General features: G+C 46.6%; 1 protein-coding gene across 1 annotated transcript in view; it reads right to left on the bottom strand.

Moving 5' to 3' along the window:
- Positions 1-19,313, bottom strand: part of WWC2 (WW and C2 domain containing 2) — a 184,455-nt gene extending 165,142 nt beyond the window's left edge. Inside the window, exon 1 of the mRNA XM_077815506.1 lies at positions 19,123-19,313. Within this exon, the coding sequence (XP_077671632.1) occupies positions 19,123-19,253 (131 nt within the window). The 5' untranslated portion in view covers positions 19,254-19,313. The remainder of the gene's footprint in view (positions 1-19,122) is intronic.
- Between the last annotated feature and the right edge of the window lie 1,742 nt (positions 19,314-21,055).

Raw genomic sequence — 21,055 nt, 5'->3', positions numbered from 1 at the left:
CAGGGTCTTAGCTTGTGTTATCAGAAAGCCTTCCAATGAGAAAAACAGAAAAACATATCTATCATATGCTGTTTACCTTATTCCCCTCCCTATGGTAAAATTGTGTTTTCTTAATTTATTAAGATGGTAGACTGTGTTACTTGGGAAGTCAAGGTTGAAGAAGAGCTTTGCATTTGTATACAAGAGTGGTGAGATTTGAGGCTGACACTTGATGACACAAGAGCTAACTGACTTTTTGCAGACTGACCCAAGTCTGCCAATAGAGCCATATTCCTGAAAGATATGCCACATAGACGTACTTTCACCTTTATTATAATATCTTCAAGAGAAGTCAGCAAAAAACAAACAACTTTTTAACATTAATAACTCCTGAATATACTAAAGATGATTCTCTCTAATTAAAAACATTTTCTGTTCAATAGCTGCCCTTATTGCACAATGGATATTGTTTCTGGATATTTGACATTTCATCTATCATCGAAACACCCAGCACAGATACTAATTGACCATTATTTCAACAGTACATTCTATGCAAGTACCTTTCTAACACTGTTTGCATTTGGTGTTATTTAAAACCAGAGCTTAGCTTTACACTACCTTAGTCTGTCAGTACACAAGTGGCATATCATCATAAATTAAATTTCACACATCTTAGACGCTATTGACTCTATTCAACTTCATTTCAGGTCTGTGGCACACTAAGGATGCCCAGGTGCATAAAAACCTTCAGACAATCACCAAGCAGACTTTCTGAATATATTCTATCACTTCTTGAAAGAAAGACAGAAAGAGACAGACAGACAGAAAAAAAAAATCCACTCCAGCTCAGCAATCCCCTCCCCACTTCGGTTTTAACACACATCTATGGATATGACAAAAATACCATGCCACACTACTAAAATGAACTGCTGTTATCTATGATACTGCAAACTCATTCAGACAGAAAGCCTATTCCCAGGTGGACTGAATTGTTTAAGGCAGTGCTTCTCAAGCTATCTGATGTGGGGGACCGGCAATTTTTTTTTCCAATGTGCATGCAGACTGACAGCTGATGGCTTGCGGACCAGCACCGGTCCGCGGACCAGCACTTTGAGTAGCACTGGTTTAAGGCATTAGTAATAGGATCTGGAACAGTCTCTCTAGATCACAGGTTCAAATCCACCTTTCCAACCAAAAGTCATTATCCAAAACTGTTTGGAGACCACCATAAAACAAGCAGATAGTTTACCCACTTCCTAACTGACAAGCATCCAAGCCTCAAAACACACCATTACAATTACATTATGGTTGGCAGTCTCAGCAGATAACCTAAGGCCTGATCTACAGCTAAAACTTAGGTCAACCTAGCTATGTGACTCAGGGGTGTAAAAACTGCATCTCTCAAGGGTATGACTTTAAGACAACCTAAGCCCCAGTACAGACACCACTAGGTCAACCTAGCTACCTACTGCCTCAGAGGGGGTGGATTTACTACAGAAATAGAAAAAACCCTTCCATTGCTGTAGCAAGTATTTACACTACAGTGGCATAGATGCAGCTGTACTGCTGTAGTACCCGTAGCGTAGGCAGAGGTGGATTAAGATTTATTGGGGCCCTGGGCACAAAGAACATTTAGGCCCCCGCACATTCCACCCCAGCCACGGAGCTCCACCCTCTGCTCCTCCCCTTTCCCCAAAGCCCCACAGTCACTGTGGTTCACGCCCCCGCCCCGGGAGACAAAGAGGAATGTTCGGGGGTGGGGGTGAAGAGAGGGGGAGAGCACCACCCAGTCCTGCTCCACCGCCAGCTCCACTCTGACCCCAACCAAGCCCTGCCTCCTGACCGCAGCCCCCAGTCCCAATGCGACCTCCAGCACCTGCTCCTGGCTCTGGCCCCCACTCCCAAGGGGTGGGGAAGAACCTGGTAAGGGGGGGCACAAAAAAAAGTTTGAGGACCCCTGGCCTAGGATAACCTTATGTCCCGTTTTGGCCCTGGATGTCCCAACATTTTGGCAAAACTGGGCATTTGTCCCATTTGCTCTTGCCAACTGATCATCTGGGGGTGAGGGTGGGGGAGGAGGAGCTTGGGCCAGCCCTGCACAGGGGAGGAGGGGGCTTGGGCAAGTGGCTCAGGCCAGCTCCATGAAGAAAGGGGAGGGAGAGGGGGCTCTGGCCAGCTCCGGGCACGGAGAATATGCTCATTCTACCCCAGGCTCCGTCTTCTGGCCTGGTCAGGGGATGGGGCCTCAAAGGGAAGAAGAGGAGCAGGGCTGGGGGGGGGAGTGCGGAGAGAGAGGGGGAGCAGGGGGCAAGGGCCAGAGTGCAGAGCCCTCAAAGCGGCTGGTGCCCATGCAATAATCCGCTACTGTGTGAAGACATATCCTAAGGACTGAGTTAGTACATATAGAAGATAAACCCTTCAGGACAGGATCAAAGTACATTGTTAGGGCAGCTATAGGAATGCTGCATTGCTATTATCTTTATACCTATTATGGATGTAAACTCCAATGGCAAAGAACTTCTACAAAAATTAACATCCACCATTAAAATGAGGTTCAATTTTAGTCATTTTTAAAGTCTGGTATCCAAAAATCTCAAATATTAAAATCAGATTGTTTTAAAGGTAATCTTGTAACAAACAGATTTCTTCCTGAAAGTCAAGATGACAGGCAAGTGGCATTCTCTCAGTTGTTCAGAAGCCCATTTTCTCAATATGTCTGGGCAGCCCTCCCATTTAGAGGGCCACATGAGGAACATGACCACCGCTCAACATTAGGGACATCCAATGAGTATGTTCACCAAAAGTTTCTGGTAGGCTTACTAGGGAAAGAGGAGCACTCCTAAAATGAACAGCTTCAGCTCATTGCTTAAATCGCTGAGGTAGAACAGAACAGAAAAGAGAGGGGAAAAAAAGACTGTTGAACAATGGCACATGATTCTACTTCCTCTAGGGAAGATCAGATTTTTTATTTTTTTTTTTCTTCATTTTGCCCAGCCAGATACAGGCCCCTGGGTGCAGGTCACACATCTCTGTGACAGCTAATCTAATTCTAGCACCAACTTCTGTTGTTTAAAATTCCTACATTGCTTCAGAGGACTCTTTCCAGAATTAATTAATCAAAACAACAGAAATTGGGCAGAGTGAAAGTAAAAAGAAAAAAAAATTACACTGTTCTCCAATCCAGGTAAATTCTTCATGCTAAATCTTTGTGTCTGGAAAATGAAATCTTCAATAGTTTGGATGTACAGTATTTCCAATGAAGAAGTCAGGCAGGTTCTGAGCAGAAATTTGCAGACTTCCCTGGCCTGGAAGTTCCTGGATCTTTTTATATGGATTACAGCACCTAGCAAGCAAAGGAGAACAATGTATAGCAACTAACAACATATGTAAGGAAACAAATCCAACAAAAAGTAATCCATATCACTCCAAATGCTCTGTTTTGCTATACGCAATCCAATTTCTATACTTTGGTAAGCATAACATGATCACCTAGTGAACCTCAAACTTTTGTTCACTAGCTGTATCAAGCTATGAGAGCAAAAGAGAAAGTACAATTGGTTAGTCTCTAAGGTGCCACAAGTACTCCTTTTCTTTTTACAAAAGGAGAGGTTTAGGAATGATAAACAGAGAACAAGCTATATAGGAAAAAAACACCTGAGGTTGAACAACTTAGAACAAGTCATCTGTTTACACATCACCGCCAGAAGGAACATCCCCCCCGCTCCCCAGCAGCGCCAGCCACCGAGGGCAAGCCCCCCCGCCTTACAGCAGCTGCTGACCAAGAGTCCCCCGCTCTCCAGCAACACCAGCTGCCACTGGAGAGCCCCCCTGCTCTGCCGCTGCAAGAGGCTCCCAGGCGACCACCTCCCACCCCCGCAGCTGCCCAGGTCCCTGGCGCTGATGGTGCTCTCACTGCTCTACACACCAGCAAGAGAGGAATCTCCATTGACGGGACCAGCATCTCTCCAGAGACCACCCAGAGGGTCACCAGCGCCTTGCCAGATGCCTGCCCAGCCTCTGAAACCACCCAAAGAGACCGCAGGCCCCTGCCAGATGCCCGCTCAGCCAGACCTCTCGACCCGACCCGCCCACACCAGGATGAACCAGCCAGCGATACCGCTAAAGCTGCTGGCACCCCCCCGCTGCAAGGTAATGAAGACACCATCTACCTGCAGTACCCCCTCGCGGCGGACGTGTTCATCTGCCCCATCTGCTTCCCTCCCCGAAGCTTCCACCTCCTTGGTGGCGTCACCAGGCACCTAAAGAGATGCCACAGCAAGCGGGTCACCTTCAGCTGTGCCCTCTGCCGCCTGCCCTTCGAGACGCAGAAGCAATGCAAGACGCACCAAGTCACCTGCAGGAAACGCCTCAAGGGAACCACACAGCCTCCTGCCCCGGCTCCCAGCCCTGCTGCTGTGCACCGGCCCACCGCTCCTGAGCCTCAACAAAGAACAGCGATTGTGCAAGCTGCCGTCAAGAAGCCTGCCCCCGTTGCCAGACGGGCGCAACGGGGTGCTGCGATTGAGAAGGTGCCTGCTGCCGCGGGGACCACCACCCAGGTCCTCGCCAGCAGGAGGCCCGTCTCACCCTCCCACGTCGCCGGGCAAATCTCCATATTGAGACGACTCAGTACTACCTTGCCCCCTGCCCAGCACATCCCCGTCCCCAGAAGGATCAGTGCCCCCTCGCGCGTAGCTGCTCGAGATCCTGTCGCCGGAGGAGCCAGAGCCACACCTCAGACCGCCCCGCGAACCCCAACCGCCGAGGGAGCCAATGCCAAGCCTCAGACTGCTCCACAAGCTCCAGATATTACTGAGGGAACCAACCCCACAGCCACAGAAAACCACTGGGCCCTCATCACCAGACGGTCCAGCATGGCCCCCCGAGTCCATCTTGCGGGACGCTGCCAACAACAGACCTCCCGCTCCAGCAGCAACCGCCAGAGCCACACCTCCGACTGCCCTGCAAACCCCAACAGCCGGAGGAGCCAGAGCCACACCTCCGACTACCCTGCGAACCCCAACAGCCGGAGGAGCCAGAGCCACACCTCCGACTACCCTGCGAACCCCAACAGCCGGAGGAGCCAGAGCCACACCTCCGACTGCCCTGCAAACCCCAACAGCCGGAGGAGCCAGAGCCACACCTCCGACTGCCCTGCAAACCCCAGCAGCCAGAGGAGCCAGAGCCACACCTCAGACTACCCTGCAAACTCCAGCAGCCGAGGGAGCCAGTGCCAAGCCACAGGCTGCTCCGCAAGCTCCAGATATTACTGAAGGAACCAATCCCGCAGCCACAGAAAACCACCGGGCCCTCATCACCAGACGGCCCAGCACAGCCCCCAAGTCCATACTGCGGGACGCTGCCAACAGCGGATCTCACGTTCCAGCAGCAACCGCCCAGACAGCAGCCACCCCTAGAAGGACCAGCGGTGTCCCAGCAACCCCCAAGCCGGACCGCGTCCCTCCGACCACTAGTAATGCCAGCATCCCGCCAGAGATCCCGCCCCAGCTCCCAACCAAAGGGAACGGTGACTCACGGGATAGACGGCAGGTCGACTGTGCAGGCGTTGAGTCTGCTTCAGTCAAGGTCGAGGACCATGAGGGCCAGCAGCCAGTGGAGAGAGCTGCCACTCCGTGGCAGACTGCCTGGACCGAGGAGCTAAGAGCAACAGCTTCCTTTGACGACTTTGACCTCCTCGTAGACAGACTCACCCAAGAACTGTCTGCAGAAACCGCTCCCAGGAGACGTCCCGGCCAGGAGAACGCGGGGCCTGCCCGCAGAATGCCTGCTCCAAACCTCAACACCTCCACCAGGGGAGCCAGAAGGAGAGGCGCCAACCACCGCTACGATCCAGCAGCGGCTTCAAGGATCCAGAAGCTGTACCATGCACACCGCTCCAAAGCCATGAGAGAGATCCTTGACGGGTCCTCGCCCTACTGCACCATCCCATCTGAGCGTCTCTACAGCTACTTCAAGGACGTATCCGACCGCTCAGCCCGGAATGACGCGCAGCGCCCGGAGTGCCTCCGCCCCGTGTCGACGACGCGGGCGCCCTGGAAGCTGACTTCACGCCCAAGGAAGTGTTGGCCAGGCTCTCAAAAACAAAAATCACCGCTCCTGGGAGAGACGGCATCCGCTACAGTCTCCTGAAAAAGCGAGATCCCGGCTGCCTGGTCCTCGTCACGCTCTTCAACCAGTGCAAGCGATTCTGCCGGACTCCCAGCTCCTGGAAGAAGGCCATGACGGTTCTGGTGTACAAGAAGGGTGAGCTGGATGACCCAGCAACTGGAGGCCCATCTCCCTCTGCTCCACGATGTACAAGCTCTATGCCAGCTGCCTGGCGTCGAGGATCACGGAGTGGTCGGTGCGTGGAGGGGCCATCAGCTCCACCCAGAAAGGCTTCATGTCCTGCGAGGGCTGCTATGAATACAACTTTGTCCTCCAAACCATCATCGAAACGACCAGAAGGGCGCAGAGGCAGTGTACGGTAGCATGGCTCGACCTGGCCAACGCCTTTGGGTCCATGCCCCACCACCACATCTTTGCCACACTCCAGGAGTTTGGGATGCCAGAGAACTTCTGCCGTGTGATTCAAGAGATGTACGAGGGATGCAGCACCACCATTCGCTCGGTCGAAGGGGAGACCGCTGAGATCCCGATCCGGAGCGGAGTTAAGCAGGGCTGTCCCCTCAGCCCCATCATCTTTAACCTCGCCATGGAGCCGTTGCTGCGAGCGATTTCCAAGGGCGCAGACGGCTTCAACCTCCACAGTGAGAGGGTGAGCGTCCTGGCTTACACGGATGACCCGGTCCTGACCACAGACGACCCAGAGAACCTCCAGCGTATGCTAGATGCCACCAGTCAAGTTGCCGACTGGATGGGGCTCCGCTTCAATGCAAAGAAGTGCGCATCCCTCCACATAGATGGCAGCAAAAGGGACTCCGTGCAGGAGACACAATTCCAGATCCAGGGCGAGCCCGTCATCCCCCGGCAGAGGGGCAGGCCTACCGACACCTCGGCACACCGACGGGTTTCTGTGTCCGACAGACACCCGAGGACACCATCCAAGAGATCCTACAGGATGCCGCCAAGATCGACACCTCACTGCTAGCACCGTGGCAAAAGATAAACGCCCTGAACACCTTCCTGATCCCCCGCATCTCATTCGTCCTGAGGGGATCCGCTGTGGCAAAGGTACCCCTCAACAAGGCAGACAAGATCATCCGACAGCTGGTGAAGAAGTGGTTATTCCTTCCCCAGAGAGCCAGCAACGAGCTGGTCTATATCACCCACAGGCATGATGGTGCCAATGACCCCCGCATGGGTGACCTGTGTGACATCGCGGTGACCACCCACGTCTTCCGCCTGCTGACGTGTCCCGACGCCATGGTAAGGAGCATCGCAGCAAAAGCCCTCCATGACGCAACACAAAAGCGGATCAGTAGAGCCCCCTTCAGCCAAGACACCGCCAGCTTCCTGAGCAGTTCCCTGGATGGCGAATTTGGCCAAGATGGGGGCGACATCGCTTCACTGTGGTCCCGCGCCCGCAATGCCACACGCCGCCTGGGGAAGCGCATTGGCTGCCGCTGGGAGTGGTGCGAGGAGCGCCAGGAGCTGGGAGTCCTGGTGCCGCAGATCAGGTCTGAGGGCAACACCATCGTCACCCCGAGCGCCAGGGGCCTACTGGAGAGGACCCTGAAGGCAGCCACCCACTCACTGTACATAGAAGCCCTGAAGCATAAGCTGGACCAGGGAAAAGCCTTCGAACTGACCAGCAAGTGGGACGCCAGCAACCACTTCCTTGCCGGGGGTGGCTTCACCCGCTTCGCCGACTGGCGGTTCATCCACCGCGCCCGGCTCAACTGCGTCCCGCTCAACGGAGCCGTCCGCCACGGGAACAGAGACAAGCATTGCAGGAAGTGCGGCTACTCCAATGAGACCCTGCCCCACGTCCTGTGCAGCTGCAAGCCCCACTCCAGAGCCTGGCAGCTGCGCCACAACGCTATCCAGAACCGCCTGGTGAAAGCCATCTCACCGTGCCTGGGGGAGGTCGCCGTGAACTGCGCCATCCCCGGTACTGACAGCCCGCTGTAACCCAACGTGGTTGTCACCAACGAAACCCAGAAAAAGATCATCCTCGTCGACATCACGGTCCCCTTCAAGAACAGGACCCCGGGCTTCTGAGAAGCCCGAGCTCAGAAACTGGAAAAATACGCCCCTCTGGCCGACACCCTGAGAGCAAAGGGCTACGAGGTGCAGCTGGAAGCCCTGATCGTCGGAGCCCTGGGCGCTTGGGACCCCTGCAACGAGCGTGTGCTGCACACCTGCGGGATTAGTAGACGCTATGCACGGCTGATGCGGCGCCTCATGGTCTCGGACACCATCCGATGGTCCAGGGACATCTACATCGAGCACATTACCGGCCACCGACAGTACCAGGAGGAGTGAGCCGGTACGACATTGTGCACACACTATGGGAAAGAGACTGAGAGGCCTTCCCCATCGGACCGTATGAACTGGAACCATAAACCCATTGAACATTAAACCCCACCAAATGAGGGTAGACCCATCCCCACCATCGTATCCACTCACTATACTCCGCATACTGAACATAGCCGTTGTGTGGATAACTTACCCCATATCTCAATGTCTGTACTCTGACCGGTTAAACTTTTCCCCCAGTCGGGGAGATTGCAGATTATTATGTGATCCTTACTCCACCAGCTCCTAAATCGAATTTTACACCCCTTGATAATCTGTACCTTATCCCCTAACAAACAGAAACTTCTATGCTTGAACTCTGTACCGTTTCTTATTTCAACATTATCTTAATAAAATTATTAAATCTGAGCTGCTATGTATCATCTCTCACATACCACAATAGTAAATCACATCTGACTAGAACGACTCAATGCTTGGCTGCATCGCATAATTTCTCTAATCATTTGAATACTATGTGAGGAATGTTCTGTAAACATGTCAGATGATTATTTCCACAACATTCCACCATTCACTAGGACAACTGTAAATGTATAAACAGTTCATTTTATACTTTGCAATGCTCGCAATACAGAGGTTAAAAAGGTTTTCACTTCATGCCAGACTGTTACCTAATTCACATAGCCTTGTGTGCAGTCATTTGCTTCAGTTACAGTGGTGTAAAATGTATTCAGGAAGCGCTTTCCATCCCAATGGATCTAAGCTCACTTCACAAGCCATATAAACATCACTGTTGGAGGCAGTCACATTGGGGCAAGAGGAAGTCATTTGATACACTTAACAACAACATAAGGAGAGGGAGGATTGGGGGGCACTTCTGTTCAAGGACACCAGGGCAAGCCCTTATACTTACAGAGTACCTTAGTAGTTAAATTTATTAACCTTAATTTGGAATGTTGCTGATTTTGTACTCTATGTATTTTATGACTTTCAAACCAACCTTTGTACAAATTTAAGCACTATACCCAGATGTACTGACACTCTTTCTTAACCTGTGTAGGAGACAATTTTAACATTGGCTTTAATAAAAAAGTTTAAATCTAATGTTCATGCAGAACAACCAGGAAGGACCTCAGTTTTTGGATTCTCATCTGAGTTCCGCATTCATACTCAGTAAATTTAACTCATTCATTTACTTTACAAAGCTGAAATCTTGAGTCAAACCTCTGAAGATCTGAACATGTCTAATCTTTCACCATCAAGCCACTCTCTCTTGTTAGAGAAAATAATTTTTTTTATACAAAAGTGTCTAATCTGCATAAACAATTAAAAATACAATACAAGTTAGGCCTGATCCTGCAAACATTAAAGCATGTGCATAATTTACTCACATAAGTAGTCTCATTGACTTCTATGGAAGAACTTGTGTGAGTTAAGTTACATACATGATCAAGTTTCAGAGTAGCAGCCGTGTTAGTCTGTATTCGCAAAAAGGAGTACTTGTGACACCTTAGAGACCAACAAATTTATTTGAGCATAAGTTTTCGTGCATCCGATGAAGTGAGCTGTAGCTCACAAAAGCTTATGCTCAAATAAATTTGTTAGTCTCTAATGTGCCACAAGTACTCCTTTTCTTTTTGCATATACATGATCAAGTGGTCTGTATGAATGGTCGCAGGAAAATAAGGCCCAGATCCTACAAACTGTACCCAACGGCGCTTTACAGGATTAATGGAAATACAATAGAGGAGGTACAACCAGAATGGAGTTCAAGAGGATTGATTTTTGGAGTTGTCAGACGTGTTGGATGAGAAACAAAACTGGTCTTGAAAAACATTGACTGCACTATGTCCACAGGCAAGTCTAGGCACCCTGGGGTTGTTTGGTTTTTGTCATCTCAGAACCTAAAACTGTATTGAGAATCACACAGGCATAAGCAAAAGCCCATGCTCTCGACACAGGCTCAAAGCCTAAACATTTCTTTTTAAAATGTCTAAATATATAAAAAAAATACAGTAATGTAGTAATTATGCATCCACATCCACTCATTATATCCTGAAAAACTACTTCTATAATCCAAAGATTCCTCAATATTCATGAGTCAGTGCATTTTTGTCATATCTTTAAAAAAAAAAAAAAAAGTGTTTTAAATCAAGCTACTGGATCTTGTACTAAGTAAGAATGTGTATAAACAAAGAAGTGCCTAGCGTAGAGCACATAATACAATCTGTGGTAGCAAGTGAAATGTTTTAAAAATTAGATCAAAACGCAATTGATAACACACATTTAACAAAAAGGAATGACACATGACTTATGGATTTCTCCTTTAACAACTTTGGGTAACAGCAAACTGTGAACTAAACGGCATGTTTGTTTTCAATAAGGACGTTTCATACTTCATGCACCTCAAATAAAAATGCAGTACACTCCCTCTGCGAGGCTGTGTTCTGTTGTTATCAATGGTTATAAAACTAGTTTATTAGTTATAAAACCTTTTATTCAAAATCTGTAAGTTCATTAGAGGTACCACTCCCTCCATTACAGAAAGTTACATTTCATCCAGTCCCAACTATTTCACACTCCCTGCTTAGTAAAACATTTTTCACAAATGAACTTCTTCCTACTGAACCTGCGTAATATGAAAACCAAACTCAATATCCCTTGAGTTGAGCCCTACATAATTTGGGCCATGATCATGCAGTCTAATTGGCACAGGCAGAACCCTGCTAGCCTTGTGGAGGCATACTGCATGTGCATAGAGGCCCACCTGTACAAACCACATTGCCAGGGCCTTACTCTCTTGCTATGATATCAATATTTGTTTCAAAACCCTGTTTATGAAAATCAGACTCACATCTCTTATTGACGTCAACTTTAAACAGACATTATACACAGCTATTAATAATTGTAATTTATATTTCTGAATTGGGCTCTTGATTAATCACACTGTTAAACAATAGAATACTAATTGAAATGTATTAAATATTTTGGATGATTTTCTACATTTTCATATATATCATATTCTGTGTTGTAATTGAAATCAAAGTGCATATTATGTTTGCTTACAAATATTTGCACTGCAAAAATGAAACAGAAGAAATAGTATTTTTCAATTCACCTCATACAAGTACTGTAGTACAACCCCAGTCATCAAAGTGCAGCTTACAAATGTAGATTTTTTTTTTGTTACATAACTGTACTCAAAAACAAAACAATGTAAAGCTTCAGAGCCTACAAGTTCACTCAGTCTTACTTCTTGTTCAGCCAACCGCTAAGACAAACAAGTTAGTTTACATTAAGGGAGATAATGCTGCCCTCTTCTTATTTACAATATCATCAGAAAGTGAGAACAGGCATTTGCATGGCACTTCTGTGGCTGGCATTGCAAGATATTTACGTGCCAGATATGCTAAACATTCATATGCCCCTTCATGCTTCAGCCACCATTCCAGAAGATATGCTTCCATGCTGAGGATTGTTAAAAAAATAATGTGATAATTAAATTTCTGACTGAACTTCTTGGGGGAGAATTGTACATCCCCTCTCTGTTTTATCCGCATTCTGCCATATATTTCATGTTATAGCAGTCTCAGATGATGACCCAGCACACGTTGTTCATTTTAAGAACACTTTCAGTGCAGATTTCACAAAATGCAAAAAAGGTACCAATGTGAGATTTCTAAAGATAGCTACAGCTCTGGACCCAAGGTTTAAGAATCTGAAGTGCCTTCCAAAATCTGAGAGGGATGAAGTTTGGAGCATGCTTTCAGAAGTCTTAAAAGAGCAATACTTTGATGTGGAAACTACAGAACCCGAACCACCAAAAAAAGAAAAATCAACCTTCTGCTGGTGGCATCTGACTCAGATAATGTAAATGAACATGCGTCAGTCCACACTGCTTTGGAATGTTATCGAGCGATTGGCTGAACAAGAAGTAGGACTGAGTGGACTTGCAAGCTCTGAAGCTTTATGTTGTTTTATTTTTGAATGCATTTTTTTTGTACACAATTCTACATTTGTAAGTGCAACTTTAATGAATAAAAGTACTGTAATGCAATGTCTTTATTAGGTGAATTGAAAAATGTATTTGTTTTTTTTACAGTGCAAAGACTTGTAATCAAAAATAAATATAAAGTGAGCACTGTATACTTGGTATTCTGTGTTGTAATTGAAATCAATATATTTGAAAATGTAGAAAAAACATTCAAAAATACTAAAATGAATGGTATTCTATTTCTTTTTTTAAATCGTGCAATTACTTTTTGACATAACTTGCTCAAAGTCACATAGGAAGTCAGTGGTAGGGCCAGGGATAGAACCCTGACAATCCTCTGCCCTAGCCACTAGAATATATTTACCTTGCATACATAAGTGGACTTACTCCAGCATCTTTTGATTAGTCAACTTTAGCTGTTTTGATCAGAGAAAAGTTGAGTTCTATCATCCCTAAAGATATAAGGGTAACACTCCTAGGCAAGAGTCACCATAGCACTTCAATTATAGTTAAAAAAAGTCAATATTTTATTTTAGAAGTGTCTATACCACACATATGGAACAAGTCTGAATTTTGTTAAAAAACACAAACACTGCTGTTCTGCCATACTTGCTGATGCTATCATAGTACCATACACCACATAATATTAGAATTCTGCCTTGCATTCCATTTCATAATCCTGCAGAAGGCAGGATACGCAGCTGAAGGTCTGGTGCCAGGAGTTCAGGGACCTTTAGCATTTTATTGTGGATTCAATTCCTGCACCAGGCATGTTTATTTTAAAGAAAAACCCTGCAATCAGACAGAGAAAGGAATTCCCAAACTACCACTGAAACCAGAGTGAGGAATCAGGGAGTTTCACAAGGAGCACACTACACTGGTCATGAACAGGAGAGGCTATGCAGGAACAGATGGAACCTAGTTATTTGGGGTGAGAGTAAAGGAAGATGGAGTGCTAGCATGTAAACCAAAGCAAGTCAGGAACTACACTAACAGGCATAGATGCCAAATGATCTGTCTTAGTGGAATTGTTTATAGAAAAGTTGTACAACTTGGTGTGTCAGATGATCTGCTGCATACTCCTCCTCTTCACTACCAGAACAGAAAAGGTAATTTGTACCTTACTATACTATACTAGAGGATTTATTTAATAGAGTTACTCTAGTGACTCCATGGTTAAGGTCATGTTGAGATCTGTACTTAACACAGTATTAAAATCCCTATATTTCATAGTTTAATGACTCAATTAGTCTCCAAATGTTACACCACAACTCTTCAACAGGTAACTGAACTTTCCACCTTTTTTTAGTCAAAGTTAAAACTTACACTTTTTAAAAAAATGTCAGGCCTTGCAGCTAAAAAAAAAAATTACTATCACAACCCCCAAGTTTCACATGCAAATACATTTTCATAGCACCTCAGACACTGAACTCTTCACATGTGAACAGAAAGTCATTTTATTTATCTGTAACAACATTGTTTAGTTCTGTGAAGAGCAGATCCACTAGTTACTTCTGTCCTCTGATGCTGCCCGCTATCCAACTAGCTCTCTTGCCTGGGGTCCATACTTGGATCTTCCCCAAAAGCCCTTGCCTGCACTGTACCCCAGCTTCCTCTATGCCCCTGCCTCCCCTTCCATCTCTAATCATGCCTCCTTCCCAGCCTTCCTGTAACATATGTCTGAGCAGCAAGCTCCACTCCTCAAGCAGCTGCAGCTTCAAGTCTCCCCATCTCCTGTCCCTTCTATGCCCCCTGCTATTCATAGGATAGCAACCAGGAATCTCCAGAGGGATGGAGAAGAGACAAAAAGATTGGGGCAGGGATCGTCTTTTTGTTCTATGTTTGTAGCGCACCTGACACAATGGGGTCCTGGTCTACAATAAGGGCCTCTAGGTAATACAAGAAATAATAAAGCTCCTTGTCCCTTCCATAAGGGGAGGGAATAGAGCTTTTAATGTCCACATGTCTCCTAGCCAAAACGGCACCATTGGAGGATGTGGGGATCCCCAGTAAAAATCCCAGTACCCTCTCCATCCTAGAAGCTGGAAGTAGCAAGGCGAACTGGACTTCTTCTCCACTTCAGAGGTTCACAAGATAACTATATTTCACACCTACCTCTAACTAGCAGGTTTAGTCCTCTAGCTACTAGCTGTCTGGTAAATTTTTCAAACCCTTGTTTTGGTTATTCAGACAGGGTATTTCTAGGGCAGTCTCTAAAGGCAAACACCACAACACGATAAATCTATCACTGCTTTGATAAAGTAATCTGTAAATTCTCTAGAGATACATTTTACCAGCTCTACAAGAGGCAAAGAAAAGAAGGAAGGGGGAGTTCAGTCCCATGCTAATTCATTCCCTGAAACTCTGCTGAGGTTGTTGATAAGTGTGTCCATCAGGGCCAACTGTGACAGCAGATTTTATGATATGGAACTCATTTTATGCAAATGACTAGAAGGATATCTATTATAGGTGACTGGCAGTCATTACAAGGGTATACAAAATTTATCTGACACTTAGCTGCCCAGAAGCCAACACAAAACACAAGGAGACCCACTGCCCTGGCGAGAAATCCAGCACCATCCAATTTCCGGAAACTGGAGGGAGCTGAGATTCCTATCTAGCTTCTGTTTCTAAACCCTGATTGCAGCACCACCATTCATGCTAGCCTCCAATGAGGTGTCTAATAAATGTGAAGCCCTTCCAACATCTGTTGGCTGCTGCAGAAGAGAAGCATATTTTCACCGTTTCCTTCTCTTCTACTCTAGGCTATTCTACTCTGCCCTTGCCTCAGTCTCTTAACTAATACATAGGGACAAGGAGGGAAATGTGCGTTCTTCTATCCCTCTCCCACCTCTTACTTTGGTCTTCCTCTCCAGTCAACAGCTGGTCTCTGCAGCTTTTCATATCTTTCCAAGCTGAGGCAGAGTGAAACTGACATGGTTTGTGTTTATTTCACTGTTGCCTAATTGGTTCTAAATAGCAGCGGTGGAACTGACAAAACTTGTCAGTTTTCAGTCTGCTGTAGCTTAGCAAAACAGCAAAAGTATAGGCAAGGGAGTCAAGTCTGTAGATTTAAACACTAAAAATATCTCCAGCCTCTTTGCATTCCTGTTTGAATTCAACTCAGTTTCTCTTCTCTGTACAGTCCATACCTTAGAGGCCCTGCTTTTTAAGCCACCAGTCTCCTTTAGCCCAGTCAACACAGCTCCTGAAGCGTTTGGAGGGGGTCGCTGCCAAGCAATGCAAAGCACTCCAAACCCCTTAGCAGCTGAGTGTATTACAGTACCTCTACAGCACTTCCAGCATGCATGGACTTAGAGAGTACAAAAAACAGGGGCCAAATCATTCTCACCGACAAATATGAGCACCATTAAAATCAACAGGATTACTCACGCAGGCAAGGTGAGCAAAACTGAGCCCCAGTCCATGAATTGACTCCAGGTCTTCTTCTTTGTAGTGTAGAGTAGAATCACTATATCAGCAGGCCTGATCCATATACTCAGCAACATGGCTTTAAATTGGAAACTTTTGGGGGGGCAGGGATCTTGTCCTAGGAGTGTCTAATGTGCTTAGCACAAATTTGGTACTATAAGTTTCATATATTCCTATGCAAGCAAGTTTCACCAAAGCTTTGAAGGATCATCAACATTTTCAATTGCCAGGTCAGTTTCCACACAAAAAGAAGCTTCATACATCTAGTCTTTTCTCTGTTAATAAAGAGTTTCCCAAACTGTGATCCAGGGAGCATTAGCTGATGGTCCAGAGAGCCGCCTAGTCACAAGATGCTGGATCCGCCACTATTCTCATCTGCTGAATCAAGTTCAAAGAAGCTAAAAATCTATTAATTTTTTTCCAAATATTGCTTTTACCTTTAAGCAATTGCTGTGGTTTCCCATGGGGCTGTTATAGAATTGCAAATGGGAAGGAAGCTGCCCACAAGACAGTATCTTATTAAGATTTAGTCAAAGTTATGAAATAATTTGAGAATCCCTGTATTAGTGTATTCCAAAAGTACATTATGCAACTGTTATGATTTACATCAGGGAACTGAATAAAAGTTGAAAATAACTAGCTGAATAGATACAAGTATATTGTCAAGTCAGTCTCAGACTCTCCAGTACACCATCACCACAGTACCTCAACACTTCATCTTGACAGTTTTAGATACATTCCAAGATCATTCAGAACCCAGACATTGCTGTACTGACAAAAACCTGAAGGCTCACTTTCTAGTTCTTCTGACAGCTATCTATTCTGTCCTGTATGGGATATCAATGTGCATTTTTGTAATATACTTATATTTTCAACATAATGTAGCCCACAGTTAACTAATCACAGGCATTTCAAAAAAGTTATTTCTACTATTCCAAATCTAGTCAGCAATCTAAATATTGATTGCATGTGTAGATACTAAAATTTTATCGTACATGGACAATCAGCCTCTTTTCCATGCAGATAATTCAGTTTCAGCTGAGCCATAGCCACTATTTTATGGATTATCTCAAGTGCCTCGTGCAACATACCTCTTTCTGTTTGTTTTGTAACAGTAAGAAACAAGATTGACAAGAGTTAATGGAGTTACTCCAAACACTGTCTCCTACACTGTTTAACAAGGACTTCACTCCATTAGTCCTCATTAAAGAAAATACATCCAGCCCAGAGCTTGATTGTGTTTTAAATCCTCTCTCTCGCCTCAAAAAAAAAAATCAAGAAATTAATTTATACTAATACCTGCATGATGAGAGAAATACAAAGTGTAATTCTCCTAGTTCATATTTTAAAAAAAAAAAAACCTCTGTAGTAATTGGAGTAAAGACTCAAATGTACTAGGAGACCAATCACACACATACAGGATAAATATGGCTGAACATTTTAAGGACAATAGAATCCACAATAAGTGTCAAATGTTTCTTTTGTTTGAAAGTGTTAATTTGTTCAGAAGGCAAGATAGATAAGCGCAATCATAATTTTACTTTCTATTTACTTTACGCTATTTTCTTGTCATCTGTTTTGTACACACAAATCTAGAACAAAACTGAACTGAAAACACTAATTTCAAGGAACATTGAAAAACTCTCCATTTTAACTATCAGAAATCAAAAATATTTACCAAAACATCTGCAGAAGCTAAATATTTAAACAGCTCCAACAAATATCACTGTCTTGTGAACACCACCATGTTACTGACATTTACAATATATTTAAGATGTTTCAAAGTGCAAAGAAGTCAAACAACAGGGCTACCAGTGTTAGAACACTTAATTCCAATATCATGTATATCAGGAAAGTAGGTCTGACTGTGTATGATGCTTGTCAAAACTTTCACTATGCATCTAACAAGCAGCAAGGCTCTGACACTAGCTAGCTTCATCACAACTGCCTTTTCTAACTTCTGCAGGGAAATATAAACCGAGACCTTCATGGATAATTCATCATGGTTTGTGCCATAAATTTATAATGTCATTTATAAGTTTTTGATCATTGGATTACAATAGGCTTAACAAGAATACTATAGCTTGCACTATGCACAAAGTAAAGAATAATCTATATTTCTGAACTTTTTAGGCCACAAATTAAAACAGATCTCAGGTTTAAAAAGTGTTTTATAAAGTAAAAGCCTCTTCAAAACTGAAAGAGTTACATAAAGTAGTTGGTGCCTTAGAAGGGTCTGAGTTGGTTTTACTTCCCCCACCCCCAAGTTTTGTCTTTTGTGGCTCTTGTTTAAATACATAGGACTGAAAAATGCAGGGAACATCCCAGTCTCTAGGTGGGGGACTGAAAGGATTTAGCCTGGCTGAGGCCTACTTAATAGATGAGGCCTGTAGAGCTCTTGCAGCCTTAGCTTCTTCACAAGAAGAAATAAAAACTATATTTTGGGCTATGAATATCAGGCATGTTCATGGAGCTTGGGGCAAAGAGACAGGCAGTTTCTTGATATAAGGTTTCACAGTAAAGGAGAGTTAAATGCCACAGCCCTGCACTTTCACACACTGAGGGATTCAGACCCAAGTACACCATACTCAGGAGTCAGCGGGACGCCTAGCATTTGCTTCTCTGGGTTGTCTCTGGAAAGACTGTTATAGAAGTTGGTACAGGACAGGCAAGTAAATCCTAACTACTTTCTATCTTTAAATCTCCTTCTTTCCTGGGATCTATGGGTCCCCAATATCAGACTACATTAAGGAAAGATTTCATAAGACTACAACTATATAAACACAGACAGGCTGCATAGATTAACCATAAAGAGCATGAAAGCTAGTTTTTAATAAGATTAAGGGTGGGGGGTCACAAAAAAAAATCACAAAATAGAGACACAATAAATACTGAACTGCCAACAGGATCAGGCTGATTCCCTTGATAAACAGGCACACGCCCTCCACCCCACCCCCTTTCCAGCGTTTGTTTGTGGGGGGGTTGCCTCAGTTTCCAAGGCGCTCTCCCTTCCCCACTCCTCTTCAGTCCGCTTCCCATCTGAGCGAGAGCAAGACTCCCCCCAGTCCCAGCACATCCCCACCCTCATCCCCTGCCACGGGGCTGCCCCCCTCTTTGTCTCTCCCATTATATAACGGGAAGGGACCCTCCTGCCTCCCCCCAGGAGGGGCTCCGGCTGCCGCTTCTCAGCCGGGTTCACAGTGCGGCTGCCGGGTCTCCCCCACGCCTGCCCTTGCCCCCATCCCCTGCGGTCCTCCCCTCCCTCCGTCCGCGCCCACCTGTCCCGGGGGTCGATCCAGCTGGTCTGCTTGGTGTTGTGGTCAATGTAGAAGACTTTACCGTCGTAATCCCTCGCCTCCTCCCAGCCATCGGGTAAGGGGAGCTGCCCATTCCCCTCTTTCCTAGGCATGGTCGGGCGCCGGGGGTAGCTGCTCCATAGGGCCAGGAAGAAAGAAGGGAAGCGGGAAAAGCCCCCAGTAGAGCCGGGGGACTGCGGGGGGGGGGGGGGTCTGGAGCCGGGCCTGGGGCGGGGGGGGAGTAGAGAGTCTCGTGCAATCGCTCAGGAAACCCTCCTCCGGTTCAATCCACCATGTCTAGGCTGCCGCCGCCTGCTCCAGCAGCACCAGGGCAGGGTCCCGGGCTGAGCCCCGCCGCTGTCTGGGTTCGGAACGGGGGAGCCCGGCTCAGCCCCGGGCAGCAGTCGCCGCCGCCGCTCATTAGCATGAGATTAACATCCATCTCATCTGCATGCACATTCCTCGCCGCCGCCGCCGCATTCCTCAGCCTTAACCCTGCCGCTGCCGCCGCCGCTGCCGCCCACAGCAAGCGCGCGGGAGGGGGGGCGACCCGGGCCTGACAGACCCCGCCGAGAGGGGGAAGGGAAGGGGCGATCGGCGCGGTGGGGCGCGCAGCAGCAGGCGAGAAGAAGGAGATGGCTGCAGAAAAGGGGAAGGAGAGCGGGAGGCAGGAGCTGGAAGGGCTTCCCTGCCCCGGCGCTGCTTCCCAACGGAGCAGCACACGGGGAAGCGTGGAAGGGTCACTGCGCGCCCCCCCTCCGGAGAGCCGGCACGTAGCCCTGACCCCCAGCCCTCCTTTGGGCGCCCCTAAGCTAAGTGGGCCCGGGCTGAGCTGCGTCGCGGGTGGAAGCGGCCAGCGGAGAATCCTCCCTCACCCCGTGGCTGGTGGAAGGACGGTGCCCTTCCCGCGCTCTCGGCGCTGGCCCCGGGGACGGAGGGGGCGTGCCTGGCATGCACCGTACGGGGCTGCCGCTAGTCTTTGCGCCTCAGGGCCCGCCGCAGACAACGGCCTCCGTCCTTAGTGACCCACAACCCGCTATTGCCAACCTCAAATGGTCAGAAAGTCGTGCCCCAGGCCCCTCGAAATCCTGAGATATGACTCTTAAAACAGATGGTTTTTATTTTATTTTTAAATATTGGGTTCCCTTTATTTGGCTGCAGGTTGCTGAACCTTGAGGTTGCACTCAGCTTTTGTTTTCGAGCTTTCCTCCACAGCCATAGGCCAGGAACTTTCATTTAAACACACCAGTAAGCTGAGATGCTCTCCGAGTGAATCGTCTCCAGTAGCTGGGGATGTAAATAAATTCTCAGATATCACAAAACTGGGCAACATTGCAACCCCGATATCTCTTAACCATCAAGCCTGTACTCTGAATAAGGCCAGGGGCTGTGTGGAAGAAACCGCATGTGACGATGCAGAGACAACCTGAATCCAGGAGTTTCCTGACTTTTGAGCGTTTAGCTTTGCAACCTACAAATTTTAAGGTGGTTGGTGCGGGATTGTATGAAGTTATAAACACAGTATCAGACATTCACTGCTAAAATCAATATCACCAATTTCTTCTATTTTATAATAAATGTGTGGTAAAGTTGCTGCCCCAATACGCCCCCTCCTGGCTGCCTGGGGCACTGCTGCGACTATTGTCTCAGTTTCCCCCACTTTTTGTCCTGCTCTGGCACTTGGAACATCTTATCCAGAGGCTCTCAATCTTTCCAGGCTACTGCACCCCTTTCAGGAGTCTGATTTGTCTCACATACCCCCAAGTTTCACCTCCCTTAAAAACCACTTGCTTACAAAATCAGACATCAAAATACAAAAGTGTCACGGCACACTATTACTGAAATATTACTTACATTCTAATTTTTAGCATAGGATTATAAAATAAATCAATTGGAATATAAATATTGTACTTAC

The sequence above is a fragment of the Eretmochelys imbricata genome, chromosome 4 (genome assembly GCF_965152235.1).
Source record: "Eretmochelys imbricata isolate rEreImb1 chromosome 4, rEreImb1.hap1, whole genome shotgun sequence".
NCBI lineage: Eukaryota > Metazoa > Chordata > Testudines > Cheloniidae > Eretmochelys > Eretmochelys imbricata.
This window is presented reverse-complemented; position numbering and strand designations above follow the sequence as displayed.